Genomic DNA, 19,601 nt, shown 5'->3' with positions numbered 1-19,601 from the left:
CCTATCCGTAAACACCCTGACCTGCTGCACGTCCTTCCCATCTCTGTCTCTCTATCTTGCCAACCTGTATAGATCGATCTCTCCCTCCTTACTGTCAAAACTAGCATACAAGTCATCATAGGCTTCTTGTTTGACCTTTTCTAACTCTACTTTCACCTTAGGCTGCATCTCCCTGTAGTCTTGTCTACTCTCCTCAGTCCTCTCAGTGTCCCACTTCTTCTAACCTCTTTCTCTGTATGCCTCCTCATTCCACCACCAAGTCTCCTTATCTACTTTCACATGACACACCAATTACTCTCCTCCCTGTCTCCCTGATCACATTAGCTGTAGTTGTCCAGTCATCTGGAAGCACCTCCTGACCACCCAGAGCCTGTCTTAACTCCTTCCTAAAAGTCCTGCAACACTCTTCCTTTTTCAGCTTCCACCATTTCGTCTTCTGCTCTGCCTTTGTCCTCTTCATTTTCCTCACCACCAGAGTCATCCTACACACTACCATCCTATGCTGTATGGCTACATTCTCGCCTACCACTACTTTGCAGTCACTGATCTCCTTCAGGTTACACCGTCGACCTGTGTGCCCCTACTTCCACTCTTATAGGTCACCCTACTATCCTGCATCTTCTGGAAGAAAGTATTCACTATAGCCGTTTCCGTCTTTTGCAAAGTCAACCACCATCTGTCCTTCTGCATTCCTCTCCTGGATACCAAACCTGCCCGTCACCTCCTCGTTACTTCTGTTTCCTGGACCAACATGTCCATTGAGGTCTGCACCAATGACAACTCTCTAACTTCTAGGTATGCTCTGCATCACTTCATCAAAGTCCAACCAGAATTTCTCCTTCTCCTCCAGCTAACATCCTACCTGTGGGGCATACCCACTAACAACATTGAACATCACACCTTCGATTTCTAGCTTCAGACTTATCACTCTATCTGACACTCTATTTACCTCCAGGATATTCCTTACAAACTCGTCCTTCAAGATAACTCCTACTCCATTTCTCTTCCTACCTACACCATGATAGAACAACTTGAACCCTGCTCCTAAACTTTTAACCTTTCTACCATTCTACCTGGTCTCCTGGACACACAGTGTGTGTCCCTTCCTCCTTTGCATAATGTCAACCAACTCTCTACCTTTTCCTGTCATAGTACCAACATTTGACGTCCCTACTCTCAGTCATATACTCTTGGCGTTCCTCTTCTCTCTATTCTTACAAACACACTTTCCTCCTGTCCTTCTGTGACAGTAGTTCAATTTCCACTGGCATCCTGTAGGTGAGCAGCATCAATGGCGGCCGTTGCTAACCCGAGCCTCGACCGATCCGGTATGGAAGTCATAGATTTGATTTGCATGTTTGATTTGGCAAAAGTTTTATGTCGGATGCCCTTCCTGACACAACCCTCTGTATTTAGCCGGGCTTGGTACTGGCACAATAAGACACTGGCTTGTGCCCTCTTGCGGCTAAATTTAGCATTTCTCTGTCTACAGGTATAATTCATTCACATTTATAATCAGGAAAAGATTGTGTGACTCTATGAAGAACATCAGGTTGTCTTTCTTTAAAATGTGGCTGTTGGCAGGACAGCTCTGTCGTATTTGGATAGAATAAACCATCAAAATGATAAATACTGTTTCAGCAGCTGTAAAGGTTCTAAATCCTTCACCAGCACTGCAGCAGTCAGCTCGTATTCTCCAGCACTGACCTGAAAAGACCAGTGCTATCACCAAACTTGGTTATAAGTGTGTCCCAAATGAATTTTCCTGGCCCTTTTAGCCCCCATCATCAGCTAAAATATTTGTGCAACAAAACCAATCTAAATGTTAAGCAGGTATGCCACTTTACTCCTCCCCACGGTTGCAATCACACCTCTTTTGTCCCTTTTCTCAATCTCTCTTTCTCTCACACACACACGCACACACACACGCTCCCCCTCTTTCTCACACACCCTTTCACTGCCTCCCCTGACACTGGTGGAAACAGACTGATGGTGTGTAATTTAGTCCTAATCACAACATCAGACTTGCATTGAGACTTACATCCCTCCACCAGCCGAGCCAGTCAGACAGTCAGGAGGGAGATGTTAATGTGAGACCACAGGTAATTACTGTCATTACAGCACGTCACATATCATGGTAGTGTTTGTGTGTGTGTATGTGTGTGTGTGTGTGTGTGTGTGTGTGTGTGTGTGTGTGTGTGTGTGTGTGTGTGTGTGTGTGTGTGTGTGTGTGTGTGTGTGTGTGTGTGCTCGTGCATTAGGAGGCGTGTGCAGATCCATGGTGATTGTGGGTGTGTCACGAGTTGTTGAATCACACGCTTTAATATTTTCTGTGTATATAATTAATGTTGAGTCTTTACTGGTGGTTTTGGCCAATAATCTCACAACAGAACTTCCTTTATGTGGATATGTGTGGGTGGATGAAAACATCAATTAAATAACAAACAACAGGGAATCCACACTATTTACGCCATTGTTGATAAATGTAATTACGATTGATGCTCTGACTCTGTTTGTTCTTCAAAATTGAATGATTTGCTTCATGTAATCTCATTGTCTCCCAGTTTTTCTTCATTGCTTTATTTGCCCTTCCCTAATCTAAATGTAATTAAAAGTGTAATTCTTCATCATGTTATGAAATTTTAATTTTTGATTATGCATCATATTCACAATTTACTTTCAAATATAAGGCAGCCTCTTCATTTGTGCTTGTGGCAGATCATTCTCTGAACTGAACTGCACCTTCATTTTTTTTTCATATTATTTTGACAAATGGAGGTAGATTCACTGAAAAATGTCATCACACCTTTCTGTTACTCTTTCATGACTTTATTGATGCCCTTTGTAGCACATTTGAGTTGAAATATGCATCATACTTTATCATTCCTACAATGTGTCCATTATGTACAGTACATCAACCAGGTAAAGTAGTGCAGCTTTTACCTTGTTTGGATGTGTTTTGAACTCCCTCAACATTAAGGAGGTATCATTGTTCATCCATCTAACTTTATTTATTGTATTTATTTTTTTGGAGTATGTCTTGGAAACTGTTCATTCTGCTCATACATTATTTGTGCCTTGAGATTTTTCTCGTGTACTGTATTTTTATTTGAATTGGAAATTTAAACGTGACTTCAAGGAAGCCATCCAAAACAAACACTAGTCCAAATTCACCACTGAAGAGGAGACACTGTATCTTTCTTATATGCTAATGCATTGTTGTACAATGTTTTGTAGGAATTTTAGGAATCTTCATCATCTTCACTTGCCTCTTTTTTGTAACTGATGTTGCACCAGATTCTAGTATTAGATTATGTATGTTGCTGAAAAGAACAGATGCAAACACTTTAGAGTTTTTGCAGGAATTACAGAGTGTTTTAGCTGACTGGTCAACGCCTTTCATACAATAAGTTTATAAAATTTTTGATCTCAACATTGGTTTCACCTTAAGAAGTTTTCACCTTTGGATACTCATGCAGGACTTCTGTAACCTGTTTTTGATTTGGATCCAATTTTACAAATTTACTAAAGATTACAAACACAACAAACAGTCCATCATTATTTTAAATTCATTCCTGTAGATTCCCCTTCATCCTTTGGTCTTGTTTAACTCTCTGTATCGTTCCACCAAAATGTGTTATTTATTATCATTTCTCAGATCACTTCAGTAATTTTCATGAATTTGTATGCATCAGCAGTATCTTCTAATCTTTCAGCAGCATTTAACAAGACTGTTACTTTGTACTTGCATGATAGTAAAACTATAGACATACCCACAAAGCCAAATGAAGCCGCTCACACATTGGTATCTTGACACTTATGACATTCTTGGATACATATTTTGGACAGATGCACAACATATTGAAAACTTTTATTCATTTTTCCTCAAGCTTTTGTAAGAAGATAAGGTTGTGTTTCCATTTTGATAAGGGGTAATGTGTCCAGGTCTTCAAAGTTTACGTTTGGAAAGGTCCAGACTGATAAGCAGAAGGTAAAAGTCAGCAATATGGCCAGTGCCATCCTATCCCTTTCTTCATCATCACATTTTTTTTTTTTAGTTTGCTTACAGGTTTCCCATCTTCTATCGTTTCCCCTTTGAACCTGATTACTTTCGTCTTATTATACTCCTTTCACAAATGGTTGCGTCTTCAATGGATAAACAGTTTTATTCATTACTTTCAAAACAGATCACAATTTAGTTGACAGTTGACTCAGCATCTAAGTTATAACTTTTGAGCCATATAATCCAGAATAATAATGTTTACAGATATATGACTATTTTTCAAAAATAGACCTGTTTTTATTTTTTGCGTTTGACATTTTTATTAATTCAGCAGTGGACAGGCAACATGATCAGTGACTAGTCAAGTGGAAAAATTATGAAAAAACATCTATGGACAGCCTTTTACATCGTTGCCTTTTCCGTTTTTTATTTTATTTTTTATTTTTTTTAATTTTATATACTGATTTTAATACCCGAAGGGGAAATAAGTGGCACACTTCAGTTGGTTGAATCAATCATGCTTATTATAAGTGTGTACAGGCCCTAAACACACAAGCACACACACGGGGCCTGTCGGCATGCAGTGTAGGTAGAGTGGCAGGCAGCTCTTTCGTGGTGCACCCAAATGAGCAAGTTGTAAGGGGGACGGCACGTTGCTCAAGGGCGTCTTGGCAGTGCTCCCAAGGTGAACAGACACCTCCTACTTTCAGCTCGCACTCTGGGTGTTTTTTTGGGCAGGAGCGGGAATCGAACCGCCAATTTTGGAACATTGGATGGCCCGCTCTACCGCCCACTCTAACACTGAGCCACTGCTGCCCCTGTTGTTGCTTAATTTGTAATAGCACACTACTGTGGACTGCAGGTGGCTGAACTCCGTTCAGTGCTGGAAGGAACACAGTCGGACAATGCAAAGCTTCTCCAGGAGAGCCAGCTGGTCATGACCAATGTCAACCATTGGATTGCTGAACAAAAGTAGGACCACATTTAATCATTACATTTGCTTATGGAAACATATGTTAAAAGGGAGGTAACAGTATGTTGTGTGTGTTACATGTTTTAATGCTACAAAAAGAGACATAATTCTGATCAAAGTCAAACAAAGTAAAAACTGTAGGGTTTTAAATTGCATCTTTAATTATTAGAAGTCTGTGTTCTGCTCCGCAGAACTTCCAATGAGACTCTCACTACCCGGATAAATGCCCAAAACAAAATGCTCCTCATCATCACGAACGAGAAAGTGTAAGTAAAGGGTTTCAGATTGTTACCTACTTAATTGTTCTTTATATTACTTTGTCTATGTGTGTCTGTATTCGCATGTGTGTGCATGCACGTGTGATTCCCGTGCAGAATATTGTGGAAAAAGATGAGGGGAAAAAAGCTCAGCCTACAAACTAGGTCACCTTTCCCACTGGAAGGGATTGTGATTATAGTGCATCTGTTTTTGAACATACAGTTGCGTGTTTGAGTCATTCAAGTGGACTCTCAGACATGCTGGCACCTGATACTTAGTCTGCATGTATGCATCATCATGATTCACACATACAGACAAGGTTGAGACATATTCCTCTTTCCAGACATCAAAGTGGTCTAGCTGCGCTGTCATCCCCCCCCCCCCCAGCGATGCCATATCTCCCTGCAACACAACCATCTGAGTGGAATGCACACTGGGTGTGTGAATTTTTGCATTTAGCTGTGTTTTTTACTGCAACCTGTAGCAGTAACTGTATTTCAACTCACCATTTTGTTAAATAAAAGTGCTTAATGATTGTTTTGTGTTTTATGGTGATGAGATGGCAGTGAAATGACTTGCTGCAATTATTTTTGATACTGAGGTTTGGTTGCATGACAGAATAATGAAATAAATAGTCACAAGGATTAGTAATGAACAGGTGGTGTTCATTTCATTATAATGGACCAGGATATATTAGTGTCTGTGTGTATCAGACATGATACCTGAGGCACGAGTTAGAGTGTGCTCTGGAAGTAAGAAAACACAACCATTACTATTTTTCTTCCAATGTTAACAAGATTTTCTTGATTATAATAGGTGTCCGTCTTTCTCTGCTTCTGCTTCTCTGTGTATCTTTTTCAGTTTAACTCCAACTCTGCATCTCCTTGACTATGTTAGATATCTCCAGGAGGCTAATGACACATTGAAGGCGGAGGTAAGGAGACTGAAAGAAGTGGTGGATGAGAAGGCGAGAGTCACGGAACGCTTGAAGGTGAGCGACTGCCAAATGGAAAAGGAATGAAGTACAAACTGGGAGGGACAAGAGTCAATCACAAACAGATTTACTTTTCATTTTGGATTGTCTACAGGCCGAGGTCCGAGAGGGGGGCATCCGACAAGATGATAGAACGTGAGTAATTTACGTGTGCCTGGGTGTGAGTGTGCATGCGTGGCGGCACATATGAGTGCATACATTTGTGTCCATCCGCCATCTGATCAAAGTTAAACATTCATAGCCGACAAAAGCTACCGACCACGCTCTTTCACACACAGTCTAGTCCGAACAAAGCTGATGACGATAATAACAGCTGGAGTGCCAAGTCGTGAATGAAACACCCGGTGGGCTTAGCCACCTGTGTGTGCGTGGTACATCTCTTCTTCTATGTGAATGCGTTATTCATGCTGGGCCTTTAACAGTGATTGCACACCAATCAAACGCCCTTCTTGTCCTGCTTGCCACCCCATGGCTGTCAAACAGCATCCATCAATAGAGAGGAGATATATTTATTATGTTCATTAAGACAATTAAAATGAATGTGGCACAGATGGGATTGGCTGTAGGATGGATGTAAGAATGAAGGGTGTGAGGGAAAGGGTGTTTGTGAGGGCATCCGCCTGCAGCAGTATCCCCATATCCCCGGTGTGACCCCCCTGTGGTCTCCCTCATTAACAAACGCCCTCCCACCACCACCAGCGCCCATCCGCCTCACCCCATTTTAACACATATCCACACACTCATGTTGCACCCCTCCCCTAATGAACCACCAGGCTCTGTTTCCAAAACGGATCAGATTTGTTTTGACTGGGGGTGGGTTTCCATCCTACATCCAATGCTATTCAAAGCTGTCAGTCATTTTAATGATATCATTAAGGAGCTGCGACAGAAAGATGAATCACTTTTCTTTGTCTTTCCCTCATAATTGCGAATGAGCAAAAGAGAGAGAGGGAGACAGAGAAAGAGAGAGAGGGGGAGAGAGACGCTGTTCATATAGATCTATGCATAAGAGTGGTTTTGATTGAGCGAATATAATAACATGGAATGAGATAAAAACAGTGAATAAAAGCCTTATCCATACTGCCTCCACATCAGTCTCCCTTTTCTCTCTCTCTCTTTATTTCTTTATTATGAGGATTTCTAATTTATTTCATTTCATTACTGTACTGCATCACACTCATGCACCTACCCAAAATGCCATATGTATGAAAATCATGCATCCATAAGGAAACAGATATGTCATAATTTCTTCATCGCAGCCATATAGATTCAGTGGATAAATCTCATTACTCCTGGCAAAGGGGAAATTTCCACAGTGCCCCACCTGTCACTATCACTGACAAGATTCAACTTGGCGTCATTAGATGTGCTTTTATTAAAGAAATTTATTATGATTACATTGACTACTGTTGCAGAGCAGTTGGGATGTCATGACTTCATGTTGTGGATTGCATTTTGTTTTAATAACCCCTACAGAAAGGTGAGGAAGTAGGACAGAGAAGCTAGCAGTAGGAAATTGCTGTCATGTTAAAGGTAGTTATTAAACTTTAAGGCAAAAAGTGTAGATTGCCACGTTCAGACTTAATTAAGAATATGTATAATTTGCAGTTCATTTATTACGTAGGTTTATTTGGGGTTTTTTTCCAAATTTACAAAAATATGATGCTATCTAAGAAAAGAAAGTTTGCAGTACTGCGCTTTTGGAATCATAAACAATAAAGCCATGAGAACTTGCTTTTAAACTTAAATCCTAACTGCATTTTGTTGTCGGAATCAATGGTTTTCAGCTGTGACTTCATCAAAAGTTTACAGATTGTGGTTGTGTTGTTCAATGTGCCAGTATAAATCTCCAAGGCGCTTTATGTGTGGCACAAAGATAGAAATGTTTGCAGTACATTCAAGTGCAAGAGGAATAAGTTCAGACAACCATAACAATGTAAAAAGTAGCTCTATTTTTTGTCACTGAGCAGCATTCCAAATTCCTTCATTTCAAAGCAGACAAAATGTAGATGTGCTTTGCACACAGCAATTAAACTCTAGCCTCAAATTAATTAAATGACTTATTTTGAAAGGAATCTCCTAAATAGATCTCCAATTATGCCTGAAAATATTAAATATCTCCATAGACTGACATTCAGTAAAAAGGTAGAAACCACAGATTGATGCTGATTCCTGTGACTGTGATACAACTCATGTGGGGAAGCACTCATAAAGCATCAAGCTCCATCAGCCACACCACTAACAATGTGCTTCCAATTAAGAGCAGCCAGTGATCACAGCGGGGGCTTTGTACAAATACAGAGAACTTAAGCGACACAGAAACGGAGGAGAGATAAGAAGGCGACTGTGCGAGAAGGCAGTCAAGTCTTGCATAAAATTTGAGCTGAGAGCAGTAAATAAGAAAGATGAGAGCATGATTGGAGCAAGAGAGGAAGCATGTAGTTTACTGCTGGGATTAAAGAGCATGGCAGCTTTGCTCTGACACTAATGACTGTAATTACACACAGGCTGATTGGGTTAGACCACTAATTACACACACCATGTTTGCGTGTAAACACAGAACACATGTTTACACAGGCGTCATGCCAACTTGCTCAGCGCATCGCTGCCTTCTCACATCGGGGGCATAAATCTCACACAGTTGTCTCGTCTGCGGTGTTGTTTCATGATCTGCTGTGGACCACATTAGCATGTAGGAAAGCGTTTAAATCATGCGAGGAATCTGTGGAGATGTGTCGTTTTTTGATTTTATGGAGCACAAGTTTGCCTCCAATTTTTTTTTTTTTTTGCTTCGTGGCAGCAGTGGAATCTCATGGAAATCATCCTTTAAAATGCATTTACAATTTGCAAGATCAAAGGAAATGGCACATTTCTTCTTATTAATGCTCTTTGTATCATCATTATGGTGTGAAATTAAAAGATTTGGAATGGTCAGTTGCAATTATATTCACTTTATGAATGTCATTTTCGGGAAATGAGGTTTCAGCAAAAAAATGCTTACACTGGCCAAACTTAATTAGTTAGTTCGTTAATAGGCAGCGATTCAGATTGTGTTCTGTCAGATGGTTTATGTATGTAATTATTTTCATATGGCTCCTCAGGGTTCGTTTTCTGTTTGTGCATATTTGGGCACATTAATAAAGGGAAATCTAAGTCAAAATACATATTTCTGCATTTGTCTTCATAATTCTTCCCTTACTCAAACAGCAATGGATTAGAGGTGGATTTGCGTAATCAGTCACTGGATCGAATCCTTTTTGAGCCGCATGTGAACAAATTCTGTTCTTCACTGTTTCTTCTGTTATCGTTTAAACAGTTCAGTATTTTAACTGTTTGCTGTGACTTAAAGAGAAGCCAAAGAGAAATTGCAGTTGTACTCATACTCAAATTTTATGCACTAAACTATTGCTTATGTTGCCGATATTATCTCCAGGTTGAGGATTACCACAGATGGTTACGAATACATAAGAGCTGAATGGTTTCGATAATGAGTGTCATAAACCTTTTAGAATAAAATGTCAGATCACATGTTAACATCTCCCTCAAGTGTCTCCTCGGATCATAAATATTTTTTTTAGATATGGTGAGTAGGGGCTTCAAATGGTTAGGGTGAGGGATACGTGTGTGTGTGTGTGTGTGTGTGTGTGTGTGTGTGTGTGTGTGTGTGTGTGTGTGTGTGTGTGTGTGTGTGTGTGTGTGTGTGTGTGTGTGGCATCTCACCCACTTCAACAAAAAACAATAATGTCTTTCATTAGCTGGGGAGTGTGCGAGTTGTCTCAACTGAAGCAAAACAGGACCGTCTTTCCATCCCCTGCGCTGACAGAATATCCCAGCTTCCTCTTTTGCAACAAAATTAACATTTGGGAAGTACAGTGGTACTTTAATGGGCTAAGAAGTCTCCAATAAAGCATTTAGGAGGGTTTTTTTCCAAATGCTAACTGGACAGGTTCACTGGGGCATGACAGAAAGAGCGTAAAGCGGGGGAAGCAAGCTTCTCGGCCCATACAGAACACCATTATCCAGTGTCGTTAATTTAATAGACATTCCTTAAGTTAGCCCTGGGTCTGAACGTTTGTTTGTTATTTTCCAAAACGTTTTTAATAAACATTTCAAATCTTAAATGGCTTTTTGTACTCTTAACGTTCCCTGGCATGAACGCATTCATTTCTGTTTTTGTTCATATATAATTTAATGATTTCTGGAACCCATTTGCTCACCCATCGTTGTGTTTAGCAAGAAGTTATAAAAAAAATGGTTGCATGAAAATGAGGTAGGCCAGCTTGGATTGTCTTACAAGTGCAATCCACATGCGAAAATAAGCGGAAAATGTTACCTCAGTAGAAGCAGCTGTTTCAAGATGAAGTTATTATGTTATCTTAAACTAGTGCAGGTGGAGATTTCTTATAAAGTCATCAAAGATAAGTCATCATGTGTTTGTTTGTGTGAACAGCGAGAAGCACGGCTGTGTGGCTCGAAACCTCAGCAAAATCGAGGACATTCAGACAAAACTGCAGCACAACCTGGAGGCCATCGGAATTCTAAATCAACAAGTAAGCGGGTGCACGCACACGCACACACACACACATCTACACACACTGGGTCCTTGCAGTCCTTTTACCCGACAGACACAAGCACACACCCACATGCCAGCCCACCTGCTGTTGAGCTTACACAGAAGAGAACGCTTTCATGCGTCCAACTTCAAATGCACAGACGCACTTACACACAGGTGCACACAGACATCCATTTCCTCTTCCTATGATAAAAGTGAAAAGTCGGCAATAGGGTGGGGGTGTGGGAAGGAGGTGGGGGGGGGGGATCGTATCTGGGAAAAAGCAGTGACGTTTCTCTCCACCGGTAAATGATTTCCCTTTCATGAAACCGAGAGAGGGATGTATATCAATACAGCCGTGCTGATCTCTCCGTGACAGCAGAGGGAAACGGCCTGCTGTGATAAAACAATGTGGGGGGATAAACACTGAGGAATATTCTGAGGAAGAGCTGACATTTTTTTACTGTCTTGAACTTCACAAGAGTCAACAAATCACCAAAGGACAGACAAATCAAAAGTACTCGTCAGCCCCCTCAGTTCTCCAGAACTCCAGGGCCTGGGGAACGGCTCACCCGACTTTTGTTAGTGTGTGCAGTGGCCTGCTGATTGACGAGCTACGACGAGAGCTGGTACTCATTGAAGACTTTTTTTTTTTTTTTTTTAATGTGGTGCTGTTTGTTGTTGTTGAAAAAGAAAATGGCATTAGGTGCATGTGTGAGGTGGTTGGAGGTGGAGCAGAGGAAGAGACTGACGGGGTTGTTGTTTAACAGGTCAGGTGTGTAATAGCGCCTCTTAATCTCTAGTGGGAATCATTACACGAATCGATCCGATGTGGACAGTCTGTGCACACGCAAACATACGAGCAAAGGTAGACAGGATGGGATGTAGGCAGTTCATTTACACAGGCCATTCCCTTCACCGTCCACTGCACACACACAAACGCACACACACACACACACACACACGTATATCAGTAAAGAAGCGAAATAGGATGCCTCAGTTTATCTATGTGAAAAACATCGGGTTATAAATCAGGTCTTTGTCTCTATCACTCTCATTTACTCTTAGTCACAAGGCGTGCATTCACCCAGGCAACGCAACACATGCACGCAATGCTTTCCATCTAACTGTCAAGCAAATTTCATGCGAGCTCTTGAAACGTCACACAAAATTAGATGTGAATTAAGTGATTTCCCATCATCCGGGATGAAGATGAACATCAGCGGAAAAAGCCGAGAATCTTTCAGGACTTGATTAGCATTAGGCACGCTGTTATTGTGCTTCAGCGTGAGCTAATGTCCAGGTTGTTTCATGCTTTCATGCAGAGATGAAAAATAGATGCATGATGAAATATTCCAGCATGGCCTCCGTGGCAAGCAGTCGCAGGGGATCATGGATTTAGAGGTGTTGCATAGTATGAACAAAGCAGATGAGACGAAATCTTCTGTTTCTGTTTAGTTTTTCTAACGCAGTAATTTTGATAGGTTTCATGGAAATGCTTGAATCGAAATTCAGCTTCAGTAAAGGTCAAGGGGCAAACACACTCATGCTCTCGCGAAACAACCCCCCCGTCTTCCTCCCCAACTTAAAAAGGCTTCATCCAAACATATGGTCACGATTTCAACTTCCTTTTGTACAGGGTTATGACAAACTGTAATTTTTTTTAATACCAATTCCCTCAAATAATTGCTTAATTATGATGCAATCTTCAATAATTACACCTAGAAATTCATAGCTTTTGGCATAATATGATATTAAGGATGTCTGTTGAAGAAAGAAAATACTATCTTAGGATAGTTTTGACACATTGACTTGTCATTACCTCTTTGAGGGTGAAGCCTAGGACTTCGCTATTCCCAGTCATCAGATGTATTACATTTGATTTATTCAGTGTGTATGTGTGTGTGTGCGTGTGCGTGCACGTGCTATGGCTAGAAGGGTAATGTAAGCAGTCAGCCGTAAATGTGTCTGTCTCATCTCCGTTCATGTTTTTCTCACTCCCAAATACACCCACACACACACACACACACACACATGCACACGCACGCACACACAGGGCCAGACATGTCCATGTCACATCATCTTTTAAAAGCAGCTTTCACACAAGCACACTGAAAAAAACACACATGGATAAGTGCAACTGTCATTAAATGACGTGCTCTGTTTCTCTCTACACTTTATTCTTCTTTGCTAAAAATACAAAATTTCAAATATTACTCTTTTATTTAACTGTCTTATTACAGCTTTTTTTTGACTAGCACATTTTGCATACAATTATGGTGTTGTAATGTAAAAATGCTGTTATTTTTTTTTTGCATTTAGAGTCATGTTTTAACTCACACTCCTCTTTGCTTTTACCCAAATGTCCTTTTCAGAAAAGAAAACACTCTCAATTTAGCTATTCTGTAATTGAGTTTCTGGGAGCCCAATCATGTTCTGACGATGTGCAATTTGTTTTGTGTCATGGATGATTTTGTGTCAAATCGACCTCTAATGATCGCTCAAATTGGTTGTTTTCATGTAGAAATTTACAGCGTTGCATGACTTCCACTCGCAACAATTTCAAACTGTGAATTCAATACTCTAAAGAAATCCCATCACACTTTTTTCATTTGCATTTCTGTATCAACAGGCATGAAAGCAGCTGCGAAAGATGAATTAAACACATGATGGGATGTCAGCTACATCACCAGCTCGATGTTGTATTGGTGACTTTCAATAATTGTTTAATTAGATTGATTTAACTAAATGAGCGCGATGTTGAGCCGCCTTTTAAAGGTTTCCTGTAAAATGGAAAAAAAACATGTTCTTTTGTCTTCTTCTGTCATTCTTTCTCCAGTTGAACGCCCTCAGCGGGGAGAATAAGTGGTTGCGTAGGCAGCTAGAGGAGGAGAGGTCCATGAGACTGCGTCCTCCTCCTCCCACCTCCCAGCAGCACTCCTCCATCCACCTCCCCTTCTCCCTCAGTGCTCGCCCACCTCCTCCCTCCACCTTTCTACCCGCATCCTTCCGCCTCCCTCATCAACTGATTCCAGGCACATCAACATCAAGGGACGTTGAGGGGACTGAAGCCCACGCCAAGCTGACCAGTGGCACATTGGTCAGAACAGGTGAGTCCCGGGCTTCTGTCGAAGCTCTCAGGATTAGGCCAACTGCCTCCGCCTCTCTGGAAGACGCTTCATCAGGGGCCACAAGCAGGGATCTGACCAAATGAAGCCCCCCTGAAGACACTGACCTGTCATGACTTTTTGACCTGCAGCTCCTCACCAGGGAGTGTACTCAGTATGAGGTTAATGTCCTGCAGGTCAAAGTCAAGTCTCAGGATGCTCTTTGCCGGAGGTGGCCTCCAGAACCAGCAAATGATGGAATTTCATCAAACTGTCAAAAATTAACTCAGAAATGTCTGCACTGCTGTTTCATGGAGACATTTATTCCATAAAAATACAGTTTGGTGAAATTTTACAGTACCATAGCAGTGGTAGATAATATAGCAGAAGCATTTCAACAACTAAGGACTGGCCTTTTTGTAACAAAACCTGAAGCACTTAACTAAGCAGAGAAAGTGACTAACTGCAAATACTTTAGTATTGATGAACGTGTCTCCCACTGGAAAAGCTTTGGTTAAATGAGACAAATCATCAGCGTCCACAGACAAACTTTAGATGTTGATGTGAATGGCTGTAACACTGATTACTCTGCAGCTGCATGCCATGTGTTCCCCATCTACTGTGGTGAATGCGGACATGTGTCTTCATGTGTGAGTACATTATGGTGTGTGTGCGCTCCTGTCTCTCTAAAAATGCCTGTGGGGGAGTGTGTGCTTGCGTGTGATCAATGTTTATTATCATAGACGTTTATTTTTTTTTGGAAACTTAAAAAAAAAAAACTATTTATTGATCTCTCTCTGCTGGTGCATTTATGTCGTTGTGCTGTAAAGAAAGAAAAGAATAAAAATGAAAACACATGCATTCACATTTGTCTTGAATTTATCCCAGTTTTTATTTGATCCAACGATGTGCGATCAGCATCTTATTTTCACCAAATGAATGTGTGTAACAAGCAAGGCTCTGTGTAAACCTGACATAATTAGAAATTCTCAGTTAGAATGCACAACTGAAAATAGAATGATGTTAGCGCAGATAGCAATATTTCAGAGCAGCAAAACCTTTTTAGAAATGATCAAAATGATGTTTTGAAACATTCTTGCCATATTGGCCTGATTTGAATGTGCTTCCACAGGTGAGTCATTGTTCTTTTTGAATGTTTATGGTGGCTGACGAAAACCAAGGATGAGCATCACTGAGGACAGGAAGTATGCAAATAGCTGCTCATAAACAGGAGAACCACTGTTTTACTCTGATGATGAGAAATCAGAGGAAAGGCCACAGTTGCATTCCCTGATATTGTCATTGTCATCCCCCCTCCCCCACCCCCACCCCCCCACACACACACACCTGTCTTCTAAGACCCTTTTTATTTATTCTTCATTGGTTCTGTACACCCACGGTTGCTATAGCCAGTCAGAATGTCGTACATTTTAATGATTTCGAACTGAACTCTGTGTCCTTGTTATCTTGGTTTTCCTCATTTACAATGTCATTCTCGAAAAAAATACCAGTCTCGTATGTGCAAATGCACATGTGTGCACCCACTTGCACATTCACAGTGCATATATATCCTTTCACAAACACACATACATTCCTGCACAAACAGTACAGTCATTAAAAATGAAACCACAGCTTTTTTGAAAACTCTTAGGACCAAGGAAAAGTCAGCTGCTGAGCAGTGAAAAGAGTCCCCCTGGAAACAATGAGGAGAATGATCATTTGTTGTTCTTGAAAACCCGGTGAGGTTTCACAGAGGTTAAGCTTCACTTTGATGTGTTTTTAACTCGTTTCAGCTCTGCGGAGGGATTAGTCAGCCTTTCACGCACACAAACACAAATGCACACATTCGCACTCGCGAGCACATACAGGCTCTTAATTTCCTCACCATGAGCTCTTCTCGTACAAAGCCAGAAAGCACAACACAGGCTCCTTCCTAACCTAATTTCATCAAATGAGAGTGGGTGGTATTTCACTGGTGTATGTGTGGTCCCTTGAAAATCTGTGGTAAACCCGCAAAATATTGCAAGACTGCATTTTCTTTTTACTCCAAATTAGCGTCAGGCTGTTTGTGAACAGTGTTGGCCCTCCACCACCAACGAGACACAGAAATTGAGACAGAGTAGCTGTTGATCATCACAACACTCATTACGGTGTTTATGGGGTATTATTTGATCCCTATATCAAGATACAAATGATTGGAGTGCTTGTGCCTATGATGTGTGTGTGTGTGTGTGTATGTGTGTGTGTGTGTGCGTGTGTGTGTGTGTGTGTGTATGGGTGTGTGCGCGTGCGTGCGTGAATGTGTATGTGTTAATTGTTGGCTACAATATGAGTTTCCCTGTAGGTCGCTGTGTGGCTGCCCATGCTAATAACCACACAAAAAGCCTGAGTTCATAGCCCATGTCATAAGCTGATCTGCAAAAAATATTGTCTGAAATGATTCTTAGAGTTTGTTTTAACGAAATTGGAAAATCAGATGGAGATAGTTTCTGCCAGGGTAATCCGCAAAGACAATTTGCAATGATAATAAACACATCAACAGAAGTAATTTTACGCTATTTGTTATATGACATCTCAATTATTTGCTAGGCTCAGTATTAGCAGTTAAATTCTAGCAGAAACTGGCTAAATTTATTGAAATGAACACAAAATGTTTGTTTTCAATCAGATTTTATTTATTTTTCTTAAACAGAAAATGTTAATCAGAGAAAAAAAATTTTTTTTCTGATTGTAGCAAAGTGGGTAAACCTACAGCAGCAATGATAAAACCATAAAACAGCATTTGTTTTACTTTTATATGTTGACTAACCTCAACAAATGGTGGTTCAGATTTTATTTTCTAACTGAAAAAATGTACCTGAAAAATCCCAAATTGTCTTCATTTTGTATTTAATTTTGTACAGTCGTAAGTCAGACTTCAATTACATTTTTCATCATTTCTTATTTTTAAGGCTTCACCAGCTCACAGATAATATGAGTAATTATATCTTTAATTTCAACATTTTGCATAGCTGTCTGTCACTACTATGCCTTGCAATCACATTCAAATGTAAAATAAAAGATCTGGAACAAACATGTACACCTCTTACATCAGCGTATACTGTATATATCTCATAATGAAAACAGTCAATAGCATGAAATAAGCTGTCATAGTTTTAGTTATTAGAACACATGAAAGCTTGCACATTTAAAATCTGCACTCAGCAGCTGCAATAATGCACTTTAAATAACTTCCAATTTAGTGTGCAGTGCATTAAATATGTTTATTGGTTGTTGGTTTTTTTGTACACTGATTTAATTTGCGGATCCTATTGGGAAACCTTCGCCATGCTGGAATCACGCTTATGTATATTGTACTTAACAACACGAGAGCACAAACATGAGCCCCACAATGAGCTCCAACATCCCAGAGGACTCAAAGCTTCCATAAACAATACTATTTAGTATTTACTTGACTCCCACAACCTTTGCTGAGTTGTATGAAATATAAAATTGTGGTAGAAGTACAAATCTTTTACAGTTGGTTTTGGCCCATTTTGAGAGTTACTATGGAGTCATTGTCATAGATTTTTATTGTATAATAGGCTGTGGGTGTATTGTGGGTCCAAGTACTACCCTGATTGGCTGTGCTATGGGAGCACAATGCTTCTGCAGTAGGTTGTCTGGAGGTTTAGCTAGCTGACTGATCGGATCTGTCTTCATAATTGGCAGCATAGTTATTTCATTCTGTATCTAATTATTGAGTTACTGAGTGACTTTCTAAAATAGTTGCAATATCCATTGCTGTGTCTGTCAGCCTACAGTGCAGATATTGCATATTTTATCTTTTTGGCATTTTGTTGAGATAAGTGGAGGTGGGAGTCTTATGGAGTGGGAAATTCATGACAGGAAATAGAAGTAAAGTAAACCAGGAATGGAGTTAACTATTGAAAAATAAGGCATACAATACCCATAAACACTTGAATTGATAGACAAACAATACAGTAAGCGAATCTGAAGACAGTAATGTTTGATGCTGTGTAGGGAGGTTAGGTTTGGGGAGCAGCAGGGAGTCTCACTGCTGTCAGTAATGGAGTGTGATCCCATATCACTGTTTTAGCCAATCAGGTTAAAGGTATCCTAACCAGACACATCTATGCTTTCCTTTCATATGTGTTCAGAGGACAACAGCGTTATCACAAAGTAGGTCTGCATCTCAATAATGAACATCTTAAATAATAGTTAAATGAAATGCATTTAAAAACAGGAGATGGGAACAGCAGACATGTTATACTCAGATGCATTGCTTATTGGTCATAATGTAAGTAAAAATAATGTTTATTAGTAAGAAGAGTGGAAATAGAAAAGTATGCATTTTTTCTTCACTTTCATATATGAAAAAGTATGTTGTTAAAATCATACATTTAGCTCATGAATGAAGAGGGACAAAAATTAATTGCAATGCAATCAATGTGAAGAGAAAGAAGAAAAAGACTTTCCATTTCCAGAGTGCGTAAGTGAAAGATAAAGATCAACAATATAGTTGTATGCTGTGATAGCCAATAAGCTTTTCCATTTAACAATAAATCATAAATATTACATCTATTTTCTTTATTAAATGATGCACTCCACCAGCAACCTTTAATGTTGTAAATATCGGTTGTCTTGTTCAGGGTTCAGGTAATACCTTCCAACATAAATATAGGGTTTTAACAATTGCACAGCACACATGACTTATTTTTTCTCCCAAATTTTGTTGCATTCCCTCAAGGAGGAAAGGAAGAGGTAAATGGAAATGGGGAAAAATGGTACAATTTTTGAAAAGCTAGAAAGGATAAAGAGGTAGTGACACAATTTAAGTGACAGAAATGCAGTTGAGGACCACAGGGAGAGATGATAAGATGTAGTAAAAGAAGGATGCATGGAGGAAGAGACTGGAAGAACTTTACTAGGGATTTTGGGAATAAGTTTGGAAATGAAGTAGAAAAAGGTAGAGTGAGAGTTGGATGTATGAGGAGGTTGACAAAGCACTGAAGGGAAGGAGGCTCAGGGTGTGATTTAGAGAGTAAAGAGGTTAAGATGGGAAAAGAGAAAAAAAGATGAGGAAAGAAATGGGGCATTTAAGGAAAGGCGGTATGACGGAAAGAAAAATGAAAGGTGAGGGTAGCAGGAGACGGACAGAATGAGAGATGGAGGAATGAGGGAGACACTGGAGATTCAACAGGGAGAAGTTGGGAAGAGCAGAATGAGAGGAAGAAAGAATGAGAGAATAGTGGGAGATTTAGGGTGTATGTTGAGGAGAGAGCGCCAAAGAGGAGCATATTGTCCTTATCGGCCTGCTCCAGAAAGCCTGCTCCCTAATGGGGCCGGTGTGAAGGGGAAATGAGGACTAGGCCTGATGCTACCTGATTAGCCATCGACTCAAACGCACATCAAAGACCGGGATGGAGAGGAAGCATGGAAGACTGCAAGATGTGTGTATGTGTGAGCGATTTTAGACTGAAGGTGAGTCACCATCACCTCCTTCAGCAGGACCAAGAATGAAAATCTCTCCCTTTCCCTACACACACACACACACACACACACACACACACACACACACACACACACACACACACACACACACACACACACACACATACACACACACACACACACACACACACATACAGCCATTTTCTTCAACCTTGAAAGGCAAAGCTGCTCTGAATAAAGAGATCCTGTGAATGGGGGTA

At 40.4% G+C, this 19,601-nt stretch overlaps 1 protein-coding gene across 1 annotated transcript in view; it reads left to right on the top strand.

Moving 5' to 3' along the window:
- The window catches only part of LOC137587902 (early endosome antigen 1-like), a 93,406-nt gene extending 78,718 nt beyond the window's left edge, over window positions 1-14,688 (top strand). The window contains exons 22-27 of the mRNA XM_068304583.1: window positions 4,866-4,975; window positions 5,168-5,242; window positions 6,132-6,225; window positions 6,323-6,363; window positions 10,679-10,778; window positions 13,620-14,688. Of these exons, the coding sequence (XP_068160684.1) occupies window positions 4,866-4,975; window positions 5,168-5,242; window positions 6,132-6,225; window positions 6,323-6,363; window positions 10,679-10,778; window positions 13,620-13,994 (795 nt within the window). The 3' untranslated portion in view covers window positions 13,995-14,688. The remainder of the gene's footprint in view (window positions 1-4,865; window positions 4,976-5,167; window positions 5,243-6,131; window positions 6,226-6,322; window positions 6,364-10,678; window positions 10,779-13,619) is intronic.
- The last annotated feature ends 4,913 nt before the right edge of the window (window positions 14,689-19,601 follow it).

This window comes from Antennarius striatus, chromosome 20, assembly GCF_040054535.1.
Source record: "Antennarius striatus isolate MH-2024 chromosome 20, ASM4005453v1, whole genome shotgun sequence".
Taxonomy (NCBI): domain Eukaryota; kingdom Metazoa; phylum Chordata; class Actinopteri; order Lophiiformes; family Antennariidae; genus Antennarius; species Antennarius striatus.
The sequence above is the reverse complement of the archived record's forward strand: the minus strand, read 5'-3'. Positions and strand labels throughout refer to the sequence as shown.